The sequence below is a fragment of the Andrena cerasifolii genome, chromosome 3 (assembly GCF_050908995.1).
Source record: "Andrena cerasifolii isolate SP2316 chromosome 3, iyAndCera1_principal, whole genome shotgun sequence".
Taxonomy (NCBI): Eukaryota; Metazoa; Arthropoda; class Insecta; order Hymenoptera; family Andrenidae; genus Andrena; species Andrena cerasifolii.
In genome coordinates, this window is record NC_135120.1 from 22,320,498 (window position 1) to 22,341,881 (window position 21,384).

At 45.3% G+C, this 21,384-nt stretch overlaps 1 protein-coding gene across 7 annotated transcripts in view; it reads right to left on the minus strand.

Moving 5' to 3' along the window:
- Positions 1–242: 242 nt before the first annotated feature.
- The window catches only part of Ubl3 (ubiquitin like 3), a 91,617-nt gene continuing 70,475 nt past the window's right edge, over positions 243–21,384 (minus strand). The window contains exons 2-6 of one of the 7 annotated variants that reach the window (XR_013084856.1): positions 12,877–13,252; positions 10,945–11,053; positions 9,486–9,671; positions 7,791–7,980; positions 7,505–7,711 (exon numbers count right to left, since the gene is read on the minus strand). Coding sequence is in view for 6 of the 7 variants with exons in the window: in XM_076808415.1 (XP_076664530.1) it covers positions 7,913–7,980; positions 9,486–9,671; positions 10,945–11,053; positions 12,877–12,975 (462 nt within the window). In the remaining variant the exon portion in view is untranslated. Of the gene's footprint in view, positions 6,880–7,504; positions 7,981–9,485; positions 9,672–10,944; positions 11,054–12,876; positions 13,253–21,384 lie in introns of those variants that run through there. The other 6 variants (XM_076808416.1, XM_076808419.1, XM_076808415.1 and 3 more) reach the window with 6 other exon arrangements.

A 21,384-nucleotide genomic window follows, 5' to 3' on the forward strand; every position in this document is an offset into this window, starting at 1 on the left:
GAGTAATAAGGGGTCCATATTTTGAAAAGCGACGACACATTTCTTCGAATTGCATCCACAAACCGCTAATAACTAAAAAAAACTATAATCGATATACTTACAGGCACAGGAAAGCATGAAAGTTCAGTAACTAAAGAATAACGAAACTTCGGCAGTGGTTGCGAAGGGGATGCTACGTCGCGGGTACGATTACAATTTAGGACACTCGAAGTAATTAGATATCGGATAAATGACGACGCCGCTTTTGTCCCATTATATTTTCCAGCTTTATTATTATTTTATATACTATGAACTAAATAAATTGCAGTTAAAATCCTCATTATGCTACAGACAAAAATATGATCTAATATTTACAAATGAGGCGTGTAACGCAAGCTTAACAATAAGTTCTCAAAAGTTTGATATACATGTATCGACAAGTTCATTACAAGACGGCACAGTATGTGGACACGCCTCGCGCCCACTCTCGTTTAAAAATTATCAACAATTACAAGACGGTTCCTCGCAGTGCACGCCGACCTTTACATCGTAGAAAGTTACATACTGTATAGAAATATCCATGCCGCGCCGCAACACCTCTCTTATGCTGTGCCCTGTTGTAAGGAATCGGTATAATTGTTCGTCTCTTGCGCAACGGATAACAAAACTATATCTATTCTGTCCAAGAAACCCTTGAGTTGAAAAAATCTCTAAGACCGTTATTATCCAATTTAATTGTTCGTCACACTATTTACATGTGAGTGGTATTCTTCTTCCTTTTTTTCCCCCTTTTTACCTAAAAGTAGCGATAGAACGTAACGTCTATTCTATTTAGAATTAATTATGACGTGCTACTTTAAAATTAACATTATGAATCAGAAAGCAGAGGAAAAGTGCTTAAATGCTTCTGAATCGAACGGCGAGCGCGTCAGAACGGGGGGAACGAAACGTTTCATTGTACAGCAGTTGTCAGAGGGCGAGTTCTCGCGCGAATGAACATGATGGGTATTTATCGCTACGTGATTCGGAAATCATTGGTTTCCACTTTGTTTTTCCCCTCTGTTTAGAAACGTTTAACCATCGTCGCTTTTATGGCATGACACACTCCTTATTCTATGTTACATGTACGATAAGATACTTGGCTGCGTTCGAAATGATACGTCGCACGGGGGGGCGTTTTGGCGAAGGGGTGAAAAATTCCATACGGCGAATGGGAACGTAAGCGGAGGGGTGGGGGGGACTCGCGTGACGTCGGGGGTGGGTTACTCGCCACTGTGTCCATCGGTCGAGTCTCTAATTACACCCAGGCGAAATTAACACGCGCAGATGGATGAATAATTGTCAAAAATCATCGGCAACCAGCGGCGTATCTACGTAGTCCTGCTTGGTTTCGACCGGTTCCCACGTTATCGCTTCCCTCTGAATCACTTTGCGTGCTCGAATCAATACGGGAGAGTTCATTAACATCGGTTTTATTAACATAAGGTCTACAAAAATTATTGCGTGTTACATTTCGTTACACCTCTCAGCGTTAGTACGTCGGATCGTTTCCTTACAATTTCACACGCACCGACACGTTTGCGGCAACAATTAGGACAGCGTCTCAAATAATGTACTTAACATTCGCCATATTCTACGCAGGACGGCCAGTTGAAAAACCTTTTTACACATTCCCCCTTATCGATGGGACCAAAGACGAATTTATTGTTAGCTCCGGGGACCGTTCGGAAAGAAATTACCGGTCGACGCAGCGAGCGGCTCGGTCTGCCTTGAAAGCGTTTTGAATTCCAAACAGGAGTCCTATGTTTAAAGAAAGGGAAGGCTACTCGTCGCTCGAGTGATAGTAGAGATGATCGGAAATTTTATACAACGATCTGCTTTAGATCTAAACGGTAGGCGTTGCGTTCGCGGGTTCCAAGTAAATTATACATCCCGATTTGCGTATAAAATTATAGTTCGCTTTGTACACTTTTCTTTTGTTTTTCAAATCGAGAATCCTGGCGCGCCGATAAGAATCGCGCCCGACAACACGAACGTCCCACGTTTCCACGGCCGTGTTACGACCCGCTGCCTCGCCGGACAACGAGATACTCTACGGTCACGTTTCGACAACGTCAACATTGAACAACACGGAATTTCTAACGATTTCTCTATTCTTCAACGCAGCTCACGCGGATAATCAATTGAGGGGGGGGGGGGGAGAGGTGACGTCGCGGGGGGGTTGGGATTCGTATCAGCTTGGAATGTGTTTACGAGCAAACTGTTTGGCGGTCGATTTATTTTTAGGCGATCCCTTGAGCAGAGACTTTCTTGACGTTTCACCACTGTGGCTATTCTCGCGGATCGTTTTGATTTTTAAATTTGATGCGTTCCATTGATTCAACCTGTTTGCTGGATGCGATAAGATTACGAGTCTCTTTGTGATCTGGAATACAGAAGGTATTCGGGATGTTTTCGTTGATTCACAGTGTGCCTGTGATGGTCGCTGAATCAGCCTCGCTATAGTCTGGACAAAAGCAATTGGCTGCTCAAGCTTCTTCTCGCAAACGAGGAGGAGTTTTAGGAAACACTGTAAGTGCCGAAATTAAGAAGAAAACTTTTCACCGGAAAACGTTCTAGGTGCCAATAGGAATGCTACAATGTAGGATTTGATTTCTGGCACTCACAGTGCTTCTCGGATCTCTCAAAATGTTTGAGCACAGTAACGTTGTCGTGGAGCAAAATATATTTAGCTACTCGTACCATACTCTACTTCTTTTACACACAGAGAAACGAGCAAGATCGTTTGAAAGGAAACGTAGTGTCACCAGAAGCAGTTCATTATTCCCTCCATTAATTTCCTTTATCTTCGCGTAGGAAAGAGCTCCGCCCCAACTTCTCCTGACTATAGCGAGCAAAGTATTCCACCACGAACGAAGAATGTCGATGGGTACGTTTGATCGAACTTGTCCAGCGTGAATTGGGCTCGACTACAGCTTTCGGTTCGCGCGAGACAAGAGAGCCGGGCGGCAGGTCGTTCATCGTCCTCGACGGGACTCTTTTCGTCGCCGCGGAGATAGATCACGCGCACGTTCGAGCACAATGGAACGGAACACGTTTTACAATTCTACAATCGCGGGGGACAATGCTGTCCGCGCGCGGCGAGGATCCCGACCTCGTTGCTCTCCTCCTTCACCGTCTCTCCGCGGCGCACGCGATGGAAATCTGTAATCAGCTCGTTCCGCGCTAAACACCATTAACGAGAATCGCTGTGGCGATACGCTTCCCCGTTCGCACGATGCGCGCCGGACTTCTGCGATCGATTTCACGAAAATCGCTTGCACGTCGTCCAGCGCACTTCCACCGAGGCGCGTGTACAAATAAACCTACGCTTCGACCCTTATCCGCTAGGATTTTGATATGACGTAATGCGTTAAGTATATTCCTCCAGGTAGACTGCGCATGTTTATTTCATTTTCTTTTTTTGTTCGTATTCAAGAATACCGTTTTCGTCTTTATTCGAGTGTCTTCGTCGTTTCTAGCTTCTTTTGTCTCGGTTTAAACAGCAAAGAGAAGGGGGGTGGTGGCTCGCACGTAGCGCTGGGCCAGACTGATCGCTTGCAACTTCTTCTTCCCTCCCTCGGTCGAATATCATTCGAGTCTGGAGGATTCTCGGAGCCCAGATCGGCCCGCGGAGTTTCGACGCGGCTCGCTCATGTTCGCAAGAAAGCAATTGTGCTCGGAGACAACAGGTCCGCGAAGATCTTCAAGGGTGAATCCCTTCAATTCTCGAGACTCGAATGGTATTTTAGGTGATCGCCATCTGCCGCCTCGAAGCCCGCCGCCAGCCAGAGTCGCGACAGTTTAATATTATACACTCTACGATTACAATTAACGAATCCTTTCTCCTTCGCGATCTCCTTGGAAGTAGCTTCCCACGGGCGCTCGAAGTCCCCGTCTCGTCGGCCAGCTAGCGGCTGCGACGCGCGTATTCTCGTGGCGTTTCGGTGAGATCATATCAATCGTATCGAGGTACCGACGAAATCAAAATGAGAACAACGGACGTTTAATATAGACACAGAGAGAGAGAGAGAGAGTGAGAGAGAGAAAGAGGGACGGGGAGGACTACCGCTAGAAACATTTCCGGGACAAGATGGGACCGTGTCGAGTGATCTCTACTTCGCGAAACACTTTTATACAAAGGACCTTACATGCGCGCCGAACAGTGGCGAGGTTTCCAGGGCGCACGCGCCAACTACAGATTGAAAGGTGGGCGTAAAACTTCGTCATTCTTTTTTTCTTAACTGCGCCTGCGAACCTCGTTATTGTTCGGCACACATATACGCGTATCCTGACAACGTTTGAGATAACTCGATTCTAGAATTTGAATCCGCCTGCTCGAAGGAGACGCGCCCCCTTCGCGTGGAAAAGGAGCTCCGACGGCGACGCTTTTTCGTTTCCCTTTCATCCACGTTCTTCCTCCACCGTACCTTCCAAGACTTTAAAGTAATATTGTAACGTCAAAGGAACTGTACAGCAAGCTTGGTTACAGAGCGATTCCTTGTTTCGTGCGCGACGCGACTGTGCGCGTCCAACAGAGCTGAAGTCCTCGGGACTCGGCTAGATGGATCCCCGGGGGGATGGTGCCCGGACCGTCGGCGAGATGATCGGACGAGACCGCCCGTCGAACGCAGGCTCGCGCGCCGAGCCTCTTTGTCGCGTGTCCACACCCTCGGACACGGTTTCGTGGGTCTTTTTCCTCTGATAGTCCATGTACAATGTGATGTGTTTATTCGCAACTTTAAAACTTACGTGCTAAACAATTTTGTTACTTTATAAACAGCATTTATAGGTAAGTCTACTTAGTCTTAACATTATTTAGAAAATAATAGAGAAGGGGAGAAGAGAGAGAGAGAGAGAGAGAGAGGGGGAAACGCGAACGAACGAGGGCGACGGTGCTCTGCGAGATCTTGGCCAACGATCGATTTCTGCGTGTAGGATGGAGCACGGCGGTAACGGCGGATCGTGAGCTGTCCCGGTGCATGCCCGGCTGGTGGAAAGCTCGATAATAAACACGAACGCAGCTGAGATTATTCGTACGGCTCGAGGGGGATCTCGGTACTCGCGGAGTAAGTGGATGGATCGTCTGCCGGATGTTCGTTACGGAATAAATTAAATAAAGACACGTACTTGCTTCGTGAATTTTCGATCGGTTCCACTACGTAAGAACATTATTATATTATATACACGTGTTACGCATTCGGTAAAGAGTCGTAGTACATTACAGGTATAGTATAGTTGTGAGTATAGAATAGGCTACAACTAATCGTAAAACGGTTCACGGTCGTGTACCTAACTATGTAATAATCAATACCTCGAAATGGGTGGTATATTCGCCTATCAACGTGAATTGATCGTCTCGGTCTATGAGTGACGTTCTAGGCCCGATCGATTTAAAAATGGACGGGGGAGGGGGATGGTGGTGGTGGTGCGCGGAGGGGGTGGAAACAGAACAAAGGGGGAATCAAAGTGCGACGACAGGGCTGGACGGGGAAGGTGGAGGACGATGGGGATGGGGCGAGGTATGAAGGACAGAAGGTGCTAACAGGAAATATATTTGAGTTTTTATTTAATTCATAACTACCATTAGAGATCCAATGTCCTTTCATTTCATTTTTTTCCTCTGTAATCTTATCCAGAATACTAAACTCTCAAAGTGGCGTCATAATATTACTTTAAATTCATGATAATAAAGTCTATCCGTATGAGAGTTTTTAACTGTGTGTCAACATGTTCTCATACCATCATATATATATATATATAATATATATTTTATATAATTTTAATAATAGTATGTATATATATATATATATAATATATTCACTACCTGCATTATCACAACATAAATTTACTCTCTTCGCGGACCTTTCAAACGCGACCCACACTCATTCTTCCTACGCGTCATATACACATACACACGCGACATATACACACGCTCCAGCGCAAACACGTGCACTCGATAAACATACGCTCGCAATCCCGTCTACGTATAATTACTATAACGCTGCGGTAGTCGGATAGTTGGTTGAGTTTCCTAAGCACTGTAGCGCCGTTCCAGAGAGCTCTCTCGGCCGCTCGCTCCTCCATCCAAGGCTCTACCTTCTTCCTAATCTCTTTCAGAAATTTATCTTGCTAATTAGAGTTTCACGTCCCGCGCAGGAGATCTCGCGCCCGTCGAATAGCGCGACCTCTCCCCCCGTTTCGCACACCCGTGGCTTCCCCGCGGTCCTACAAGCTGTCCCGCGACGATCTCCCGCTGCGGTGCCTCATAAATAGACCATTTCCTTTCTTCTTTCGGTTAATCGGGCACACGCACACGCACACGCACACGTCGATCAATATACATACGCCTGATTGCCGCGGAAACGGAGCGCGGGCAGCGGCTGCGGGGAGGGGCCTCCGGCCGCGTTGATCCGATCCTCGTTCTCGCGCTGCCAACGCGATAGATCCTGTCTGAGAAATTGTCTAAAAAACCAGAGGACGATCTAGGAGTTCGCCTGGGACGGCGGCGAGCGTCGTCGTGTTCGCCGTTTCCTGTGCACCGCGGCCGAGCCGACGCGACGCGTCCGCTCGCACCGGTGACAACCGCGTCGCGGTCTCGTTCCCTCTCCTGCCATTCGTTCCTTCCCTCGACGCACATTCCTTCCCCTCCCGCTACACTGCTCACGAGCTCAGCCACTAACAATCATACACCAGCATAAAACCTTAGAAACCATGGCTCAGCCTGAAGAACGCGTGCGCTGGCTCAGCGCGCCGAACGACACCTCGACGATCCAGGGCAGCCGGGCGTTGTTTTTTAAAGTATGTTACAGGAAGCTGAGCAGCAACTACTCCCGCCGCCTTTACTCTTTTGCCTTTGATCTGCAACACAGAGAACGGGCGTTTCGTTAGCAAAGATAGATCCTTCCCCGTCGCGCAAACTAGATTCTAACAACCCGCCATTCAGGTGCGGACGATTCCGCTGCGAGCAATGCGAGTGGGGGTGGAGAGGCTTAAGCAGAGAGGGCAATGAGATGTTTGGAGCCAAGAATATGAAGAGGGGTGTGGAAAGAGTGTGTATCGAATAGGAGTGTTTGTTTGGGGTCGGCGAGAAGTGTTAAGGGTAGTTGGAGCGCAGCGAGAGCCACGGCTTCTGAGAGACTCTACAGTGGGAAGAAAATCAATTGGCCTCTCAAGGCCTACCCGTGCTTTGAAACGTCCAGCTTTGCCACATGCTTCGCGGGGAGCACAGTTTTCATTCAGGGGGTGGAGGTCCTTCTCAGGAATGAGAAAGATACTTCAAGTTCACCTTTTTTTTTTATAATTTTAAGCTTATTTTTAAGCAGCAATTTTCTTCATTCCCGTTAAAACGAGCCACCGCGATTTTGTTGGAATCTCTCAAATATCAGAGCTACCTGAATTTCTCCCAGCTCCCCTGGGCTCTCATTTCGAACGGACCCGAACATTTCGAGTCCTCTCCGGCGAGTATTCATTCCGAGGGGGAGCAGCGTTATGCATTGCAACGCGCACGTTCATCATTCCTACTAAACGCAACGTTTCCGCCCCGCGGCGAGCCGCAATTCTTTTCTGTGCGCGAAGGACCGTTGTCCTCGACTTCTGCAGGCGAGCCGTAAACCGAGGTAATATTTTTCTTTCCTCCGCTTCGTTCCTCCCGAAGAGAACCCGGGGCAAGTATCGCTGTAAATCGCCGTGGCTGCCCGAGCGTAAAGGGTATTTGTCAGTGAAAAAACAACGACCGCAATATCGGCAAGTAAACAGCAATTAAGTACTACCATCTATCCGTGATATTTCTCAGCGTGTCTTCGGTCTCGATGAGGTAGGAGCATGGGTTTGAAGGCTCGCGGAGACATGGATCAGGGAGTCACTACGGATTTGGGGTACTTGGATTTTTCTACTAGCTGTCGGTGGAATATTCGGAGTCCACGGATTGGATGTGCATGTATTGGCCGTTTGGGAGGAGACCTGTAATTGGCGAAAACTTCAATTCCAGATACGCAACGCTGTTTTGTACATTAATTGCCATGGTACCTTATTACTATTATTACAATATCTTCGTTGTAATTCGTAAGGTAATTACACGGACACGAGTCCCTTGCAAAATTCACCACAACGCTCAACTGAATCCCCCTCTTACCGCTATAGGAGAATTTGAATAGCACTTGAGGGAGATTCCACGCGAAATCGGACACTTTTTGGGGTAACATTTCGGATGTGGCTGAAATTTGAATATGTTGTAGTCTTTGGGGATATATAAACATATCTCGAAGGATTTTTGACAGTTTTGAAAAATGTCGATTTTACAGCTGTTTGAAGGTAAGTGCTAACTTTTTATTTTAATAAATTATAACTATGGAAGTAGTAAAGGGATGGAGATGAGGTTTACTGTGATTTGTAGAAAAGACATTGAAGTTTTAAGAAAAAATTACTTCAGTTTCAGAAACAATTTTTTTTAACCATTTTTGTGCAATTATTTTAAACAAATGCAGTTTTTTAACAAAGGGCGCGATTTTAAAAATCTGAAAATAGCAGAATATAGTTCTATCCTTCCATTTCATGGTCTAATTGTCAAAAATATGGGCATTTTAAAATTGGCCTTGTAAAAATTGTCGAAAGTTGAGTCAAGCGGCTATACCTGATATTCTTATACAGGATTCTCGAAAATTTACTTCATTCCTAACCTTGTATACCATATGGTTGAATTTGTCTTGACAGTCGCTTTCAAATATATAGAATTCCATTTAAAAAATTAAAAGTCACCCTCGTTTCAAGGAAAATATTGCGAACACCAAAAATTCAGATACCGTATTATGTTGGATATAAAAAACAGTAAGAGTTTTCCTCCTTCAATTTTTTTCAAATACTTACCAATTTCGAGAATCCTGCATAAGAATATCAGATATAGCCGCTTGGCCGCTGCGAGTACCGCGGTGCTACAAGGCCAATTTTAAAATGCCCATATTTTTGACAATTAGACCATGAAATAGAAGGATAGAACTATATTCTGTTTTTTTTCTTCAGATTTTTAAAATCGCGCCCGTTGTTAAAAAACTGCCTTTGTTTAAAATAATTCCACAAAAATTGTTCAATTTTTTTTTAAACTGAAATAATTTTTTCTTAAAACTTCAATGTCTTTTCTACAAATCGCCGTAAACCTCATCTCCATCCGTTTATTACTTTCATAGTTATAATTTATTGAAATAAAAAGTTAACATTTACCTTCAAACAGCTGTAAACTCGACATTTTTAAAAATTGTCAAAAATCCTTCGAGATATGTTTATACATCCCTAAAGACTACAACATATTCAAATTTCAAAAACACATCCGAAATGTAACTCCAAAAAGTGTCCGATTTCGCGTGGAATGTCCCTTGAACGAGTTCCGTCGGGATTTACGGTTGTTTAGCATGAAAGGGTGCAAAGGGCCGGACGGTTGTTGGACGGCGATATGGAAGAGGTCGATAGCTTACCTTGGGAATTAGGCTCGGGAAGATTCTCTCGCGAGACCAGATGCATCACCGTGGTTTTCCCGAAAGGAAGCCCAAGAGCACCGAGCGTGACATTGCTGTGCAGAAAACGTCCCTGGTAGATTAACCGCAGGATCTCCGCTTTGGCGACCGCCTCTTCCGCCCAGTCTGAAAGACAAAGGAGCCGCCCTATCAGACACGGCCTCGCCTTGAATATTTTCAGAGTTTCCCGCGGCACGGGGAAAGAACCGTGCACCCGCTGGGCCGGAAAACGCGGACACTTCGTCACGTTGATAATTTCATCAGCCCCTTTCCGCCTGGCTGCGAGCACCGACCCTTTATTTTCCACCCCCCATCCCCGTCTGGATTCGTGAGCGTGGAAAGTACGAAGTAGAAACAGATTCAACCCTTAAACTATGAAACTACCCCGTTCCTTAAACCGTCTCCCAGAAAGTGTTTAAAAAGAAAATTGAAGTTCAAGCAGAGAGTGGATTGGATGTCAGAATATTTTTTTCAGGGATGTTGGACCATTACGTTTCCAAGTTCGCTCGTCGATACGACCACGGGATCGAGGGAGTTTCGAGTGACAGATTAGCGGGTCCCGCCGTTTAATCGGACCCTGCCTTACGTCCATTGTTCCCGAGACGTTCGATTACACAGTTCGACAGCCATCTGGACCCGTAACATTCAATAGCCGTCTTCTTATAGGTTTTCGTGCCGCGAAAACGAATCCGCAAACCGTTTGTCGCCATCACCCTCGGTTTTTGAGAAATTCGATTTTGAAAAAATTTGCAAATTTTCAACTTTGAACATCTTTTGTGTCGAAACGGTAATACTTATTCGGTTGCTTGTTGCGCCAAATTATTCTATGAACCCTCCCGAATACAACGATATAAGTTATTATTGCATTGTGAACAGTTAAATATGTTTAAGCATCGATCAAAGGGAAAAGGACGCCCGAAATGCACCCATTTTTGAAGATATCTTTCAATTTATTTCCAAAACTAAGGGTCTAGGAGGAAAAATCTTCAAAAATGGGTGCATTTCGGGTGTCATTTTCCCTTTCACCGTTGTTTAAAACCGCATAAGTATCACCGTTTCGACAGAAAAGATGTTCAAAGTTGAAAATTTGCAATTTTTTTTCAAATTCGAATTTCTCAAAAACCGAGGGTGATGGCGACAAACGGTTTGCGGATTCGTTTTCAGGGGACGAAAAGCTGTAAGAAACAGCTGTTGGATGTTACAAGTCCAAAGAAGAAGTGAAACTTTGTCGAACTGTGTTATCGAGCGATTATCTCGCGAATGCACGGGGACGGCTGACAAAGCGGGGAGGTCCGTTTTCACGGCTCTTATATTTAAAAGCGGCGGCGATTCTCGAGGGGCCCTGGCCCGTTTTAAACGGACGGACGCGTACGCCGAGCCCGCGGTAACGAATCGCGACGAAGTGGCAACGGTAACTCACCTTCCGGCCAGTTTTCAAACACATGGTGCGCTATGTCCCCCGCGGAGTCGCTTGGACTGAATAGGAACTCTTTTGTCTTACCGCTGACAAGAATGAGGCGTAGATTTATCTGGAAAACAGGAAAACACAACACCATTAACATCATCGACACCGCAGAGCCCTCGCGACAACCCCCACCCCCGTCAAGAATCATTAAAAAAAAGGCGAGAAGCCTCGACGCTCCCGTGTCGCAATTACGGAGAAGGACGCTGCTCGCCGTAATTCGCTAAACAGAGCAATAATTTCGTTCGTTAAAGCTCTCAAGGCTCCCACTCCCTCGGCCCACTGATATCCCAAGGACCAGCGCCGCGCGCTTTGCCTTCCCGCGATATTAACTTACAAGGGAAGATCCCGAACCCGAAAATTCAAAAAATTCTGAAACTTTGGGAATACGTAGTGGATTTCCTCCTGATTACAACGCAATTTTTCTTTGCTGCTCAAATTCAATCGAAGCGTGTGAAATTAACCCCCGAAAATTCGGCTATTTTCCGATTTTATTTTCTAACTCGCGAAATATAAGAGATAGAAAAAAAGTATCAAGGCAAAAGTTACTTATTTTAATTAGATCTATCATTTGGTAAAAAAATTATTTTACAGTTCACGAGTTATAACGGAAAATAACCGGATTTTCAGGGGTCAATTACACCCCCTCAGAGTGAATTTGGGCAGCAAAGAAAAATTGCGTTGTAATCAGGGGGAAATTCCCTACATATTCACTTAGTTTCAGAATTTTTTGAATTCCCGGGTTCGGGATGTTCCCTTGTTAGAGAGGCAAGCTCAGCCACAAGGTAACACCGCGGTGCCCCTGTCCCTACGCGTGTCGTAATTCCCGTTTCTTTCAAAGCCACCCTTAATCCGCGCCCTTCTCGCCGTACACTTTGAATCACAAATGTCGCGGCCCTTCGAGGCGTATCTCTCCACCGCGCGTTTAACTCCGAGGGTCCCCGCCGACCCAGAGGGAGCCGCTTTGCGTTTCAAGGACGAGGGAAGAGTGTGTACATACTCGCTCGAGGAGCGGCGAAGGAGAGGCTTCGGGAACCGCGACGGTATTTACGGTTCACCGTGTACATATACGTCTCTTATCTGTCTCCACCCGTGGGCCGTATGAAAAGGAATTAGACCCGGTGACTTCGCCCTAAACCTTTAAGCCTGGCTGTTGCGTTCTGGTCACGTAGTCGCGCCTTCCAGCGGTAAACATGTCGAAAAGCGACATTTTTCTACGGACGCCGAGCCGGGGCTGTGCTGGGGCGCGTTGGGGATGCTGGGACTTCCGGGTGTGGAGGCGGAGACGGTCGCAGGGCGCGCGAAGTTAAATGAGCTTAGACTAGAAACTTGGCGCGACGCGCAATGAGAATTCTTCGCTTTGGAGTTGCTATATGCACATGGAAACTTTGACTACTGCGCGATGGTAAAACGTGAAGCATTGATGCGTCTCTTCCGGGGGTGTGTTCGCTGCTAAAAGTTAGGATCAACTGGGTTAACGTGTTGACAGTAAAGGAAACCATCGAGCATCGATACACTCTTCAGCACCCGTCCCAAAGTGTTAATGAGCCACTTGCGATCAGCCCATCCATTGATTTCGAGATAAAACACTCCCTCGGACCAGCCGGCTCGTTTCTCACACGAACAGAGGGTCGTAATTCGTGCGTTCAGACGGCATAAGATCCTGTTAACGAGTGTTCAATTGCCGCGGACGGGACGGGCACGTTTCATTCGCGCGACGACGGGGACAATTAAGAGCGTATTAATCGTCTCGGTCTCTCCGCTTTTTCTTCGCGCCCCCTCCCCCGGCGCGTTTTCACGCCCGACGGATTACGGTCAGTGGCCGTTCTACGACGGGGACGCAAATTCAATTACCGTCCCGCGCGAAGACTGGCCAACATAAATAATTACCGACGAAGCCGGACTCGCGGTCGCGCTGAAGGGGGTTGCTCCATGACCCTCTCTGCGGTCCCTGCGGTCGCGAGAATCCGCTACGAGTTGCTCGGGCATAAATCATTGTCGCCCAACGGGCAACGAATTATCGTCCCCTGGCGGCCAAAGCGGAGGCGGTCGTCCCAATTTCTCCCTTGGACAATCCGCCGATCGATTCGAATCGGTTCCGACCTTGCTCGAAACCGGGGGCTCTCCAAAGTCCTCGGTATAGTCCCGGAAATCGGGAGGATTTGGAAGACTAAAGGACTGGGCAGACATATCAGTTCCGTGAGTGTCGGCGGTCTCTTTGGGCCAGTGTCAGTAACTGACACGGACAAGTGTGAACTGCTCCATTCTAAAACAGGGGAACGATATTTTCCATCACTCAGCCGTCACGGAATTGATATGCGTAGACCTTACCAGGCCGTCGCGCATTCTGAATCGTCGCGAATCGACGAAATTAATAGTAACTAATTATTGATTTGTTTATAAACTTTTCTATTCGTAAAATAAGCGACTGCCTTTATTCTCCTTCGGCTCTATCGAGGTACAAAACAGAATCGAAACGGGAGCTGTGAAAGTGGAATTGAAGAGTCCTTGCAGAAAACACTGAAATGCCAAAAATCAAATTCTACGCTACAGTAGGTATTAACATTGGCGCGTATTTTCCGATATTTTTTTTTTAATTTTGGCGCTTACAGTGTTTTCTACAAGGACTCCTCAATTATGTACCCTAGTTTTGAAGTAAGAATCTGAAGTTTCCTGAAACTATTCATCCTACTTTTGTTCCACGTCGGTTCGAGAATGACGCGAGAATTCTTCTCCTTTGTCAATTGCTGCGTTGTAGCCGATTGTCAGAATACAGGGGAGAATTCTTAACGAGGGGAATCGTACGTGCTGGTTAGAGGAACACCCTGAAAGTCCGATCCCAAGGGTTATGGGGGTGGTCTGTTCGCGATAAATCATGGTAAAAGCGACGACGTGTGGGCTTTGATGATGCCGTCGCTATCTGCGCACCATGTGCCAGTTTTTATCATCTAGAAGGAGTTATTGTGACACGGGCTCTTCTTTGCAGCAGTTGGCGCTTTATCTGGCTGTGTACTTTGAGTCAGGATTTCACGAAGGTAGTCGATCTTGTTTCGCGTCTGTCAATAGTCAATACGTGCAACTGAAAGATTGCAATCTTCTTTGTAGCATGCAATCTGGAATATAGTTAATGAGCCGCTTAAGGAGGTTCGATACCTCACTTGCGGGGCTGCCGGCGATAGGGGTAAGCCTGTGCTTATACATGGGAGCTCTGCAGGGATACCAACCTTACAAGGGAAGATCCCGAACCCGAATATTCAAAAAATTCTGAAACTGTGTGGATATGTAGGGAATTTCCTCCTGATTACAACGCAATTTTTGTTTGCTGCCCGAATTCACTCTGAGGGGTGAAATTAACCCCTGAAGATTCGGATATTTTTCCATTTTATTTTCTAACTCGCAATATTTCCGCAATACAATAAAAGTTGAAATTGTATGGAATAAAATATGGATTATGCTATCAGTTCAGATTTCACGTGAAACCACGAATTTTAGAAAACATTATTAATATTTTTGTTTATAACTTTTTCTAATTGTTTAAGCAATTGATAAAACATTTACCATTTAATAGATCTAATTAAAAGAAGTAACTTTTGTCTTGAAATTTCTTTTCTATCTCTTACAGATTGCGAGTTAGAAAATAAAATCGAAAAACAGCCGAATCTTCAGGGGTTAATTTCACCCCGTTAGTGTGATTTTGGGCAGCAAAGAAAAATTGCGTTGTAGTCAGGAGAAAATTCTCTACATATCCACAAAGTTTCTGAATTTTTTTAATTTTCGGGTTCGGGATCTTCCCTTGTTAGATAAAAAAAATATGTAGACAAAAATGTTATTTACATGTGTATTCCTAATAAAATTATTGCTACATATTTTCTTTTGAAATTCAATTAAACAAAAAGTATGTTTAATGCAGCTAGAAGCACAATATTTTCATTAAAAGTAGCGTAAAATATGTGAGTGAAATGCGGCAACGTCGTTTTGCGTCCATCTTTTTTTCTCTTTCCATCTCACACTTGTGGCGTCCTTTTGCGCGTTTCTACCTGTTCGCAACAAATTACTAAATATCTGTTTACAGCTGGGTGGTGTTTTTACCAATTTTTACTGTATGCTTTGCACAAGTATACATTGTATAGATGACTACCCGGCGTACAGCGTTGCCACGTTTCAAACAGTTCCTTCACGCAGTTCCAAAAACACGAGCACATTACTGTCTATTTATTCAATTATCTAATAAATCGGTACGGTTCATGTCCGATTTTCTTTCTCAGAATTTCACAGCAATATTTAAGCTTCTCATTGCAACATTTCTTAGAACTTTCTCATCATTTTTAAGGATTCTGTGTAACATTCTACAGAAACTGTATCGCCTCTCCCATAACAGCCTCTGTATAAGAGTGCAAAATTTGATTTCAATTTTTTCAAAAACCGTGCGGTCAATCGGCTTGAAATTTTGACACAATGCGGACTACACTTTGAGCATTATATTAAAACACTATTCAAAGATTTCTCATAATTTTTGCTCCGGTATCGAACCTCCTTAAACGAGGTGGTAGGGTTAGCCGCGCCGAGTGACCTCAGCAATCAATAACTCCCTCTCCGACTATAGCTACGAAAAATCAAGGAAGAATGATCGGAACTGTGTCCCGTTTCTACTTCTACTTCGAAGGGCAAACAAACCAATCGAGGAATGATTCTATCCGCGATAGAGTCGATTGGAGGGTAGTAGAGGGTCGCTGTAAGAAATTGGAAGACACGATGGGACCTTGAGGGCGCCATCATCCCTCTTACATGCTTCACCATTGTGTTTATCGTCATGGGAAACTTAATCCAACGAAGTCCTGTTTTTGCGACGTCTACCACGGTCTGAGGTTCTTCCGGATCCACTACCAAGCGCAGAGCTTTACGCGATAGAGCGGAGCACTCGCTCTTCCGATAGCGAATGGGATATTTCACCGAGATACTTTGAAACACAGTCGTGCCCCTTTGAAATGGTGTTCCACGACGCTCTATTCTTCTAGTATTCTCCTCTCTACAATAGTACCCTTTTGTACGCGTTACTGTATCGCGTTCTATCCTTTCCTGTTACGGTTTCGACATTTCTCGCGCGGCTCCGGTAATCTCAGAAGTTTAATCCTTTATAGTGGAACTCGAGGATATTCCTCGGAGCAGATGCAAGATACAAGTGACGACGAATACCAGAATCCTGCATCTTCTCGGTACTCCCAGACCTTGCTCAATCGTCACATTTGCGAATACGATTGTGCAAGCTCACGCTGGTATCTAGTTTAACTTATTAACATCTGAAGTCCCTTCACAAGTCCCTTAAAAACAGCACCATTGTTAACCACAGAAACTTTTGAACATTTCCAAACCGAGACGATAAAAAGTCATTGCTGGCATATTATTTATCTGAATTTCTGTACATAAAGATAATTATGTTATTTATTTATTTTTAGTTATTTCCAGTACGTAAAACGTTATACAGTTCCTACGCGGCGCGGACGTTTAGGCAAGCATCTTTGTCGCGGAAATTATTAACGAGGACGGTCGAACAGCGCCAAGAATCGGCGGATAATTTTATCGGCGCACTCGTACACGGTGTTTGTCGCGAGGCTCGGCGAAATTGCGCGCGAGGGGTAATAGGAAATTAATTAGCAGCCGCGAGTCGTAAAGCCGGGCTTCGGCTACGCGGCTCGTAAATAGAATTTAATGTCATGCAAAACTCTGGCCGCGCGCCGCTGTTAATGCCGTTAGTTCGTAGTTTATAATTAATCCGTACGAAACTGGACCCGCCAGCTAACGATACACCGGGACAAATATTTCCAAGCGAGCCAGCCTCACATAAGGCTCGACCGTCCCACGCGACGCTCGTGGGCGTTGGAAACGCGGCGCGAGCATCTTGCCGGCTGAAACCGGGGAGACCAGGGATGTCGCAAGTCGCGACTGCCATTAACGGCTGTCAGTAAGTCCGAGGGAAATCAAAGCTGGAGTCGATTGTGCATCGACACGCAGTGTTTGCATCTCCCAGAGTCTTCAACTTCGGGAAAAGGTTATATCGAAACATTTGCAACCAGTTGACGTTGCAAGTGGTAGCGAAGAATGGTTGGATGAACAATGCAAGTGTGCCTGCAAGGCCGCTTAAATTGTTAATCGCCCGTAGTATCGCATTTCCTAATAATTCTATAAAGCCGGGAATCCACCGGGAAGCTAAGCTAAGCTATGTGATGATACGCTATCCTATGCTACGTTTTAAAAAAATTAGCTTCAATGCATTCTTATGGAACCGTTTCCACCAAAAGCTACGTTAAAATATAGCATCGCATAGCATAGCTTAGCTTCCCGGTGGATTCCCGGCTTAATAGGGTGACCTGCCAGTGCAGTGTTCCCCAACATTTTTTGAGTCGCGAATCCCTTTTATAATACTCAAATAATATGCAACACCCTCCCCCATATAAGGTGACGTAAATTTAATAAGTTAAAAAAACAGGATGCCTACAATTCTAATTTAATAATTAAAATAAATAAGTGGCGGTAATTAGAAATTACCGTGGAGACCGCTCAGAAAACACTTCGCGACTCACGAGTTGGGAATCACTGACATAGTGGGTTTCCAAATAGACACTTCTATGACCTCTCAAAACCGCAAAAAGCACAACACTCTATAAAATCCTAATCAGGGCTTGAATAGGTTTCGAAAATAACTGTTCCAAACTGTTATATAAAGGTTCTGACTGAAAGAGTTATGAAGAACTTTTATTCGGAATAACCGTTATAAAGAACCTAAATATCAGACTATATAAGTATAAGTTACGGTTCCTATATAGCTCTATAACTTTTATTTTTTAGGTTCTATATAAGTTGCAAAGCGGTTATAGAACCGATTCTTGTAACGGTTGTACAGAATTTTACAGTGAATGAAATCCCAACATATTACAACTATAGATTACTCTGTGTAACTAAATTGTTTAAAAATTATTATAGATAAGTAAGCAAATATATATTATGCACACATTTGTACATATGTATATGTATAATTTTTAAACAAGTTGGTTACACAGAGTAATCTATAGTTGTAATATGTTGTGATTTCATTTACTGTAAAATTCTGTAGAATCCTTACAAGAATCGGTTCTATAACCGCTTTGTAACTTATATAGAACCTAAAAAATGAAAGTTATAGAACCTAAAAAATAAAAGTTATAGAACCTAAAAAATAAAAGTTATAGAACCTAAAAAATAAAAGTTATAGAATCTAAAAAATAAAAGTTATAGAACCTAAAAAATAAAAGTTATAGAACCTAAAAAATAAAAGTTATAGAACCTAAAAAATAAAAGTTATAGAACCTAAAAAATAAAAATTATAGAACCTAAAAAATAAAAGTTATAGAACCTAAAAAATAAAAGTTACAGAACCTAAAAAATAAAAGTTATAGAACCTAAAAAATAAAAGTTACAGAGCTATATAAGAACCGTAACTTATACTTATACAGTCTGATATTTAGGTTCTTTATAACGGTTATTCCGAACAAAGGTTCTTCAAAACTCTTTCAAGAACCGAAATCTTTATAATAACGGTTTCAAGCCCTGATGCAAATACACCAATCAGAAGTGAGGAGCCAAGACGCTCCGCGGCACCGCGCACCGTTATAATGCACCCCTTTTGAAACGACTTTCAACGCATCACACAGCGTCCCCCCGCAGCTCCTACGCGCGTACACAGATCTGGATTAGCCGAGTGGCTCACGGCAACCTGCGTGGCACCTGTGTGGAGCAGGCGTGAAGCGTGAAGGGGTGACGGCGGGACCGCCGGCTAAAGGGGTTGATGCCGAGAGATTTTTCGGAGCGAATCGTGGGAAGGTGGGGGAAGTTCAAAGGGACTTATTCATGCGGTAGCATTCGATACTCGGTTTTTTGCCGTGCACACGCTCCGCGGCGGCCATGTGCACGGGGTTGTGGGGGGGCGGGGGGTTGGGACGTGTGCGCTACCTGATGCGTCGCCCACGAGCGGATGCTTTTAAAAAGCACCCGCTGGGTGGGAAAGGTTGTTTCAGCTTGACAACACTTCACAGCCTCCCGGTTCCCGTGCAAGTTCAACCGCACGTTCAGCAACAATTAGTCCTCAAAGATAAAGCGAGGAGAGGGGGCGCACAGAAAGGGGTAGAGCTCTCTGTGTCTCGTGGCTCGGCGACGGCGTTAAATACGGACCTCGTACGTTCTGTTAAGAAAAGACCAACCCGCGGGGATTAATAATAAAATAATAATAAAAAAAAAAACAAGGGAAGGAAGAAGATATATCGACGGGGTCTTGCGCGGGATGAGCCTGGAGCGACAGCAGGGAGAAAGGAACTCGAACAGAGGGACGCAATGAGCGTTCTTCTGACGCAGTTGGATGGCTCGCAAAGTGACGCTTTGAAACGGTGCTTCAAAGATGAATGTAGTGTCGGCCCGGTCGCCCGTGGTCTTCTCTCTTTCTTCCTATCTGCCTGACGAGTTTTCGAGCTTCGAAAGGGAGCCGAGCTTGCCGCCGCTTCCTTCTTACCCTGATCGCTTTAAGCGCGATATTGGAGAGTGCTAATTCATCTCCCTTTCTAGGGGTGCGCTATTCCAGGGGCCGCGGAGGTCTTCTGTGTTTCAAACACTGGCTATTCGGATCCAGATACCCATGGCCAGCGAAGTGTTTGAAAGGCTGCAGGTATCTCTGGTGATTTTGAAAGTGCCGGGATTGCCGAGGAGGCTCGAGCGTCGACTTATTATCTCGGAGTGGATTGGGTATTATTCTAAAGCGCGCAAACAGAGATGAATTATTTCGTGGAAACCTCGTGCTCCATCGTCGGAACAAGCAATTGCACGCGTCACGCTATTACCGGCCCTTCGTAATTCCATTTCGAATCGGTGAAATCGGTAGAGATAACCGTCGCTGATAAAACAGAATGAAATTACGGCGTAATGGACTCGCGGGACGACTGATTCAATACAGCAGCGGCTGGTTTTCGGGTTTCCATCGGTCTTCTCGGATGCATATTGAAATTACGCGGCGATGAGATCCAGGGAGGGGGTGTCCGCGGCTGGGGAGTAATTTTCCAAAGAACTGGAGCGGGCAAGTTAGATGGGACACCAGAGAGGGAGAAAAACGCTAACGAGAGAGAAAGGACGATGGAGCTTTATGGTATTATGGAATGTTTTCAGCGAATTGCGGAGGAATCCATTCTAAACCAATTTCGGTACTAATTAATGGACCAGCCTATAGCCATCGGTTGTAATAACAACGGTGCCGTGGAGTCCCGAGGGGACGATCGAACGCGGGTCATTGATCGTCATGAAAACTCGTCGGCCGGAAACCAGACGCGAGAACACCAATTTGTATTATGCATCGTGTCACAACGTGCCGGTTCGGCCGACCGCGTTGCTGCTCGCTGTACGAGCCACCACGTCTGTTTGCAGAAACGAAATTTCCACCGCGGAACCCTGAGAAATAAAAGCACCCATTCCCGCCGCCTTTCTCCCCCCGAAATCCATTCTTCGAGATCACCCCTCGTCCATTCACGGAATAACTCTTTACTGCTATCGCACAAAAAGAGGAAACTAAAGCAAATATTTTAGAAAAATACCTTGTTAACAATTTCACCCTCTAATGTATCATACACAGCTGTTTTATTCTTTCACACAGGTCTTCTGTTTTGCATAGCTTCGTGTTCTGGGGTGAAAGGAAAAAGCGCTTCGCAGTTGCGCGTGTAACGAAAATTTTATCTTTCCTCCCCATTGGTTTCAAATAACTACGGACGGGCGGAGAGAATTCGAGAAACACGAATTAACACGGCAGCGTTTATTGAAATGAATTCGCGCATTTTTCGGAAAAATTCGCAGAACAGATGTACTCTGTTTCCATCCCGCGAAAATTGCGAATTTTCACGCGTCCCTTGTGCACCGCGGGGAAAGGGTGGTACAGAAGCGCGGGCGAGCCATTCGTTCGGCTTTTATCGATAATGTACACCGAAGCGTTCCCGAAAACACGTGAAATCTGTCAAAAAGTGTCATACCCGGGGCGGGTGTTGTAAAATTCAGAATTAACGCGGGGAAAGGGTGGAGGAGCGCAGAGATGCTGGGGGGGGGGGGCGCTGGAAATGGACAATGGGGTCGCGCTTCAGAAATATTCGCTTGTTCCGCGCGCCTGTGTGCACAACAGCGTCGACAGTGATTTTTTGCCCGACAAACTGTTCGCGCAGAATGCTTGCCTTAGAACCGTGACACGGTTCGTAGTATTTTCAGCGGAATCCTTCGAGCGCGGGCACAGCCGCGCCGCGATCCACTTGATTAGGATCAAGGTTGCAAAAATCTAGCGGCACGCTTATCAATGCAGATGGGTTAAGTGTACTCGTTACCGTTCGAGTGTTAAAGCACTCG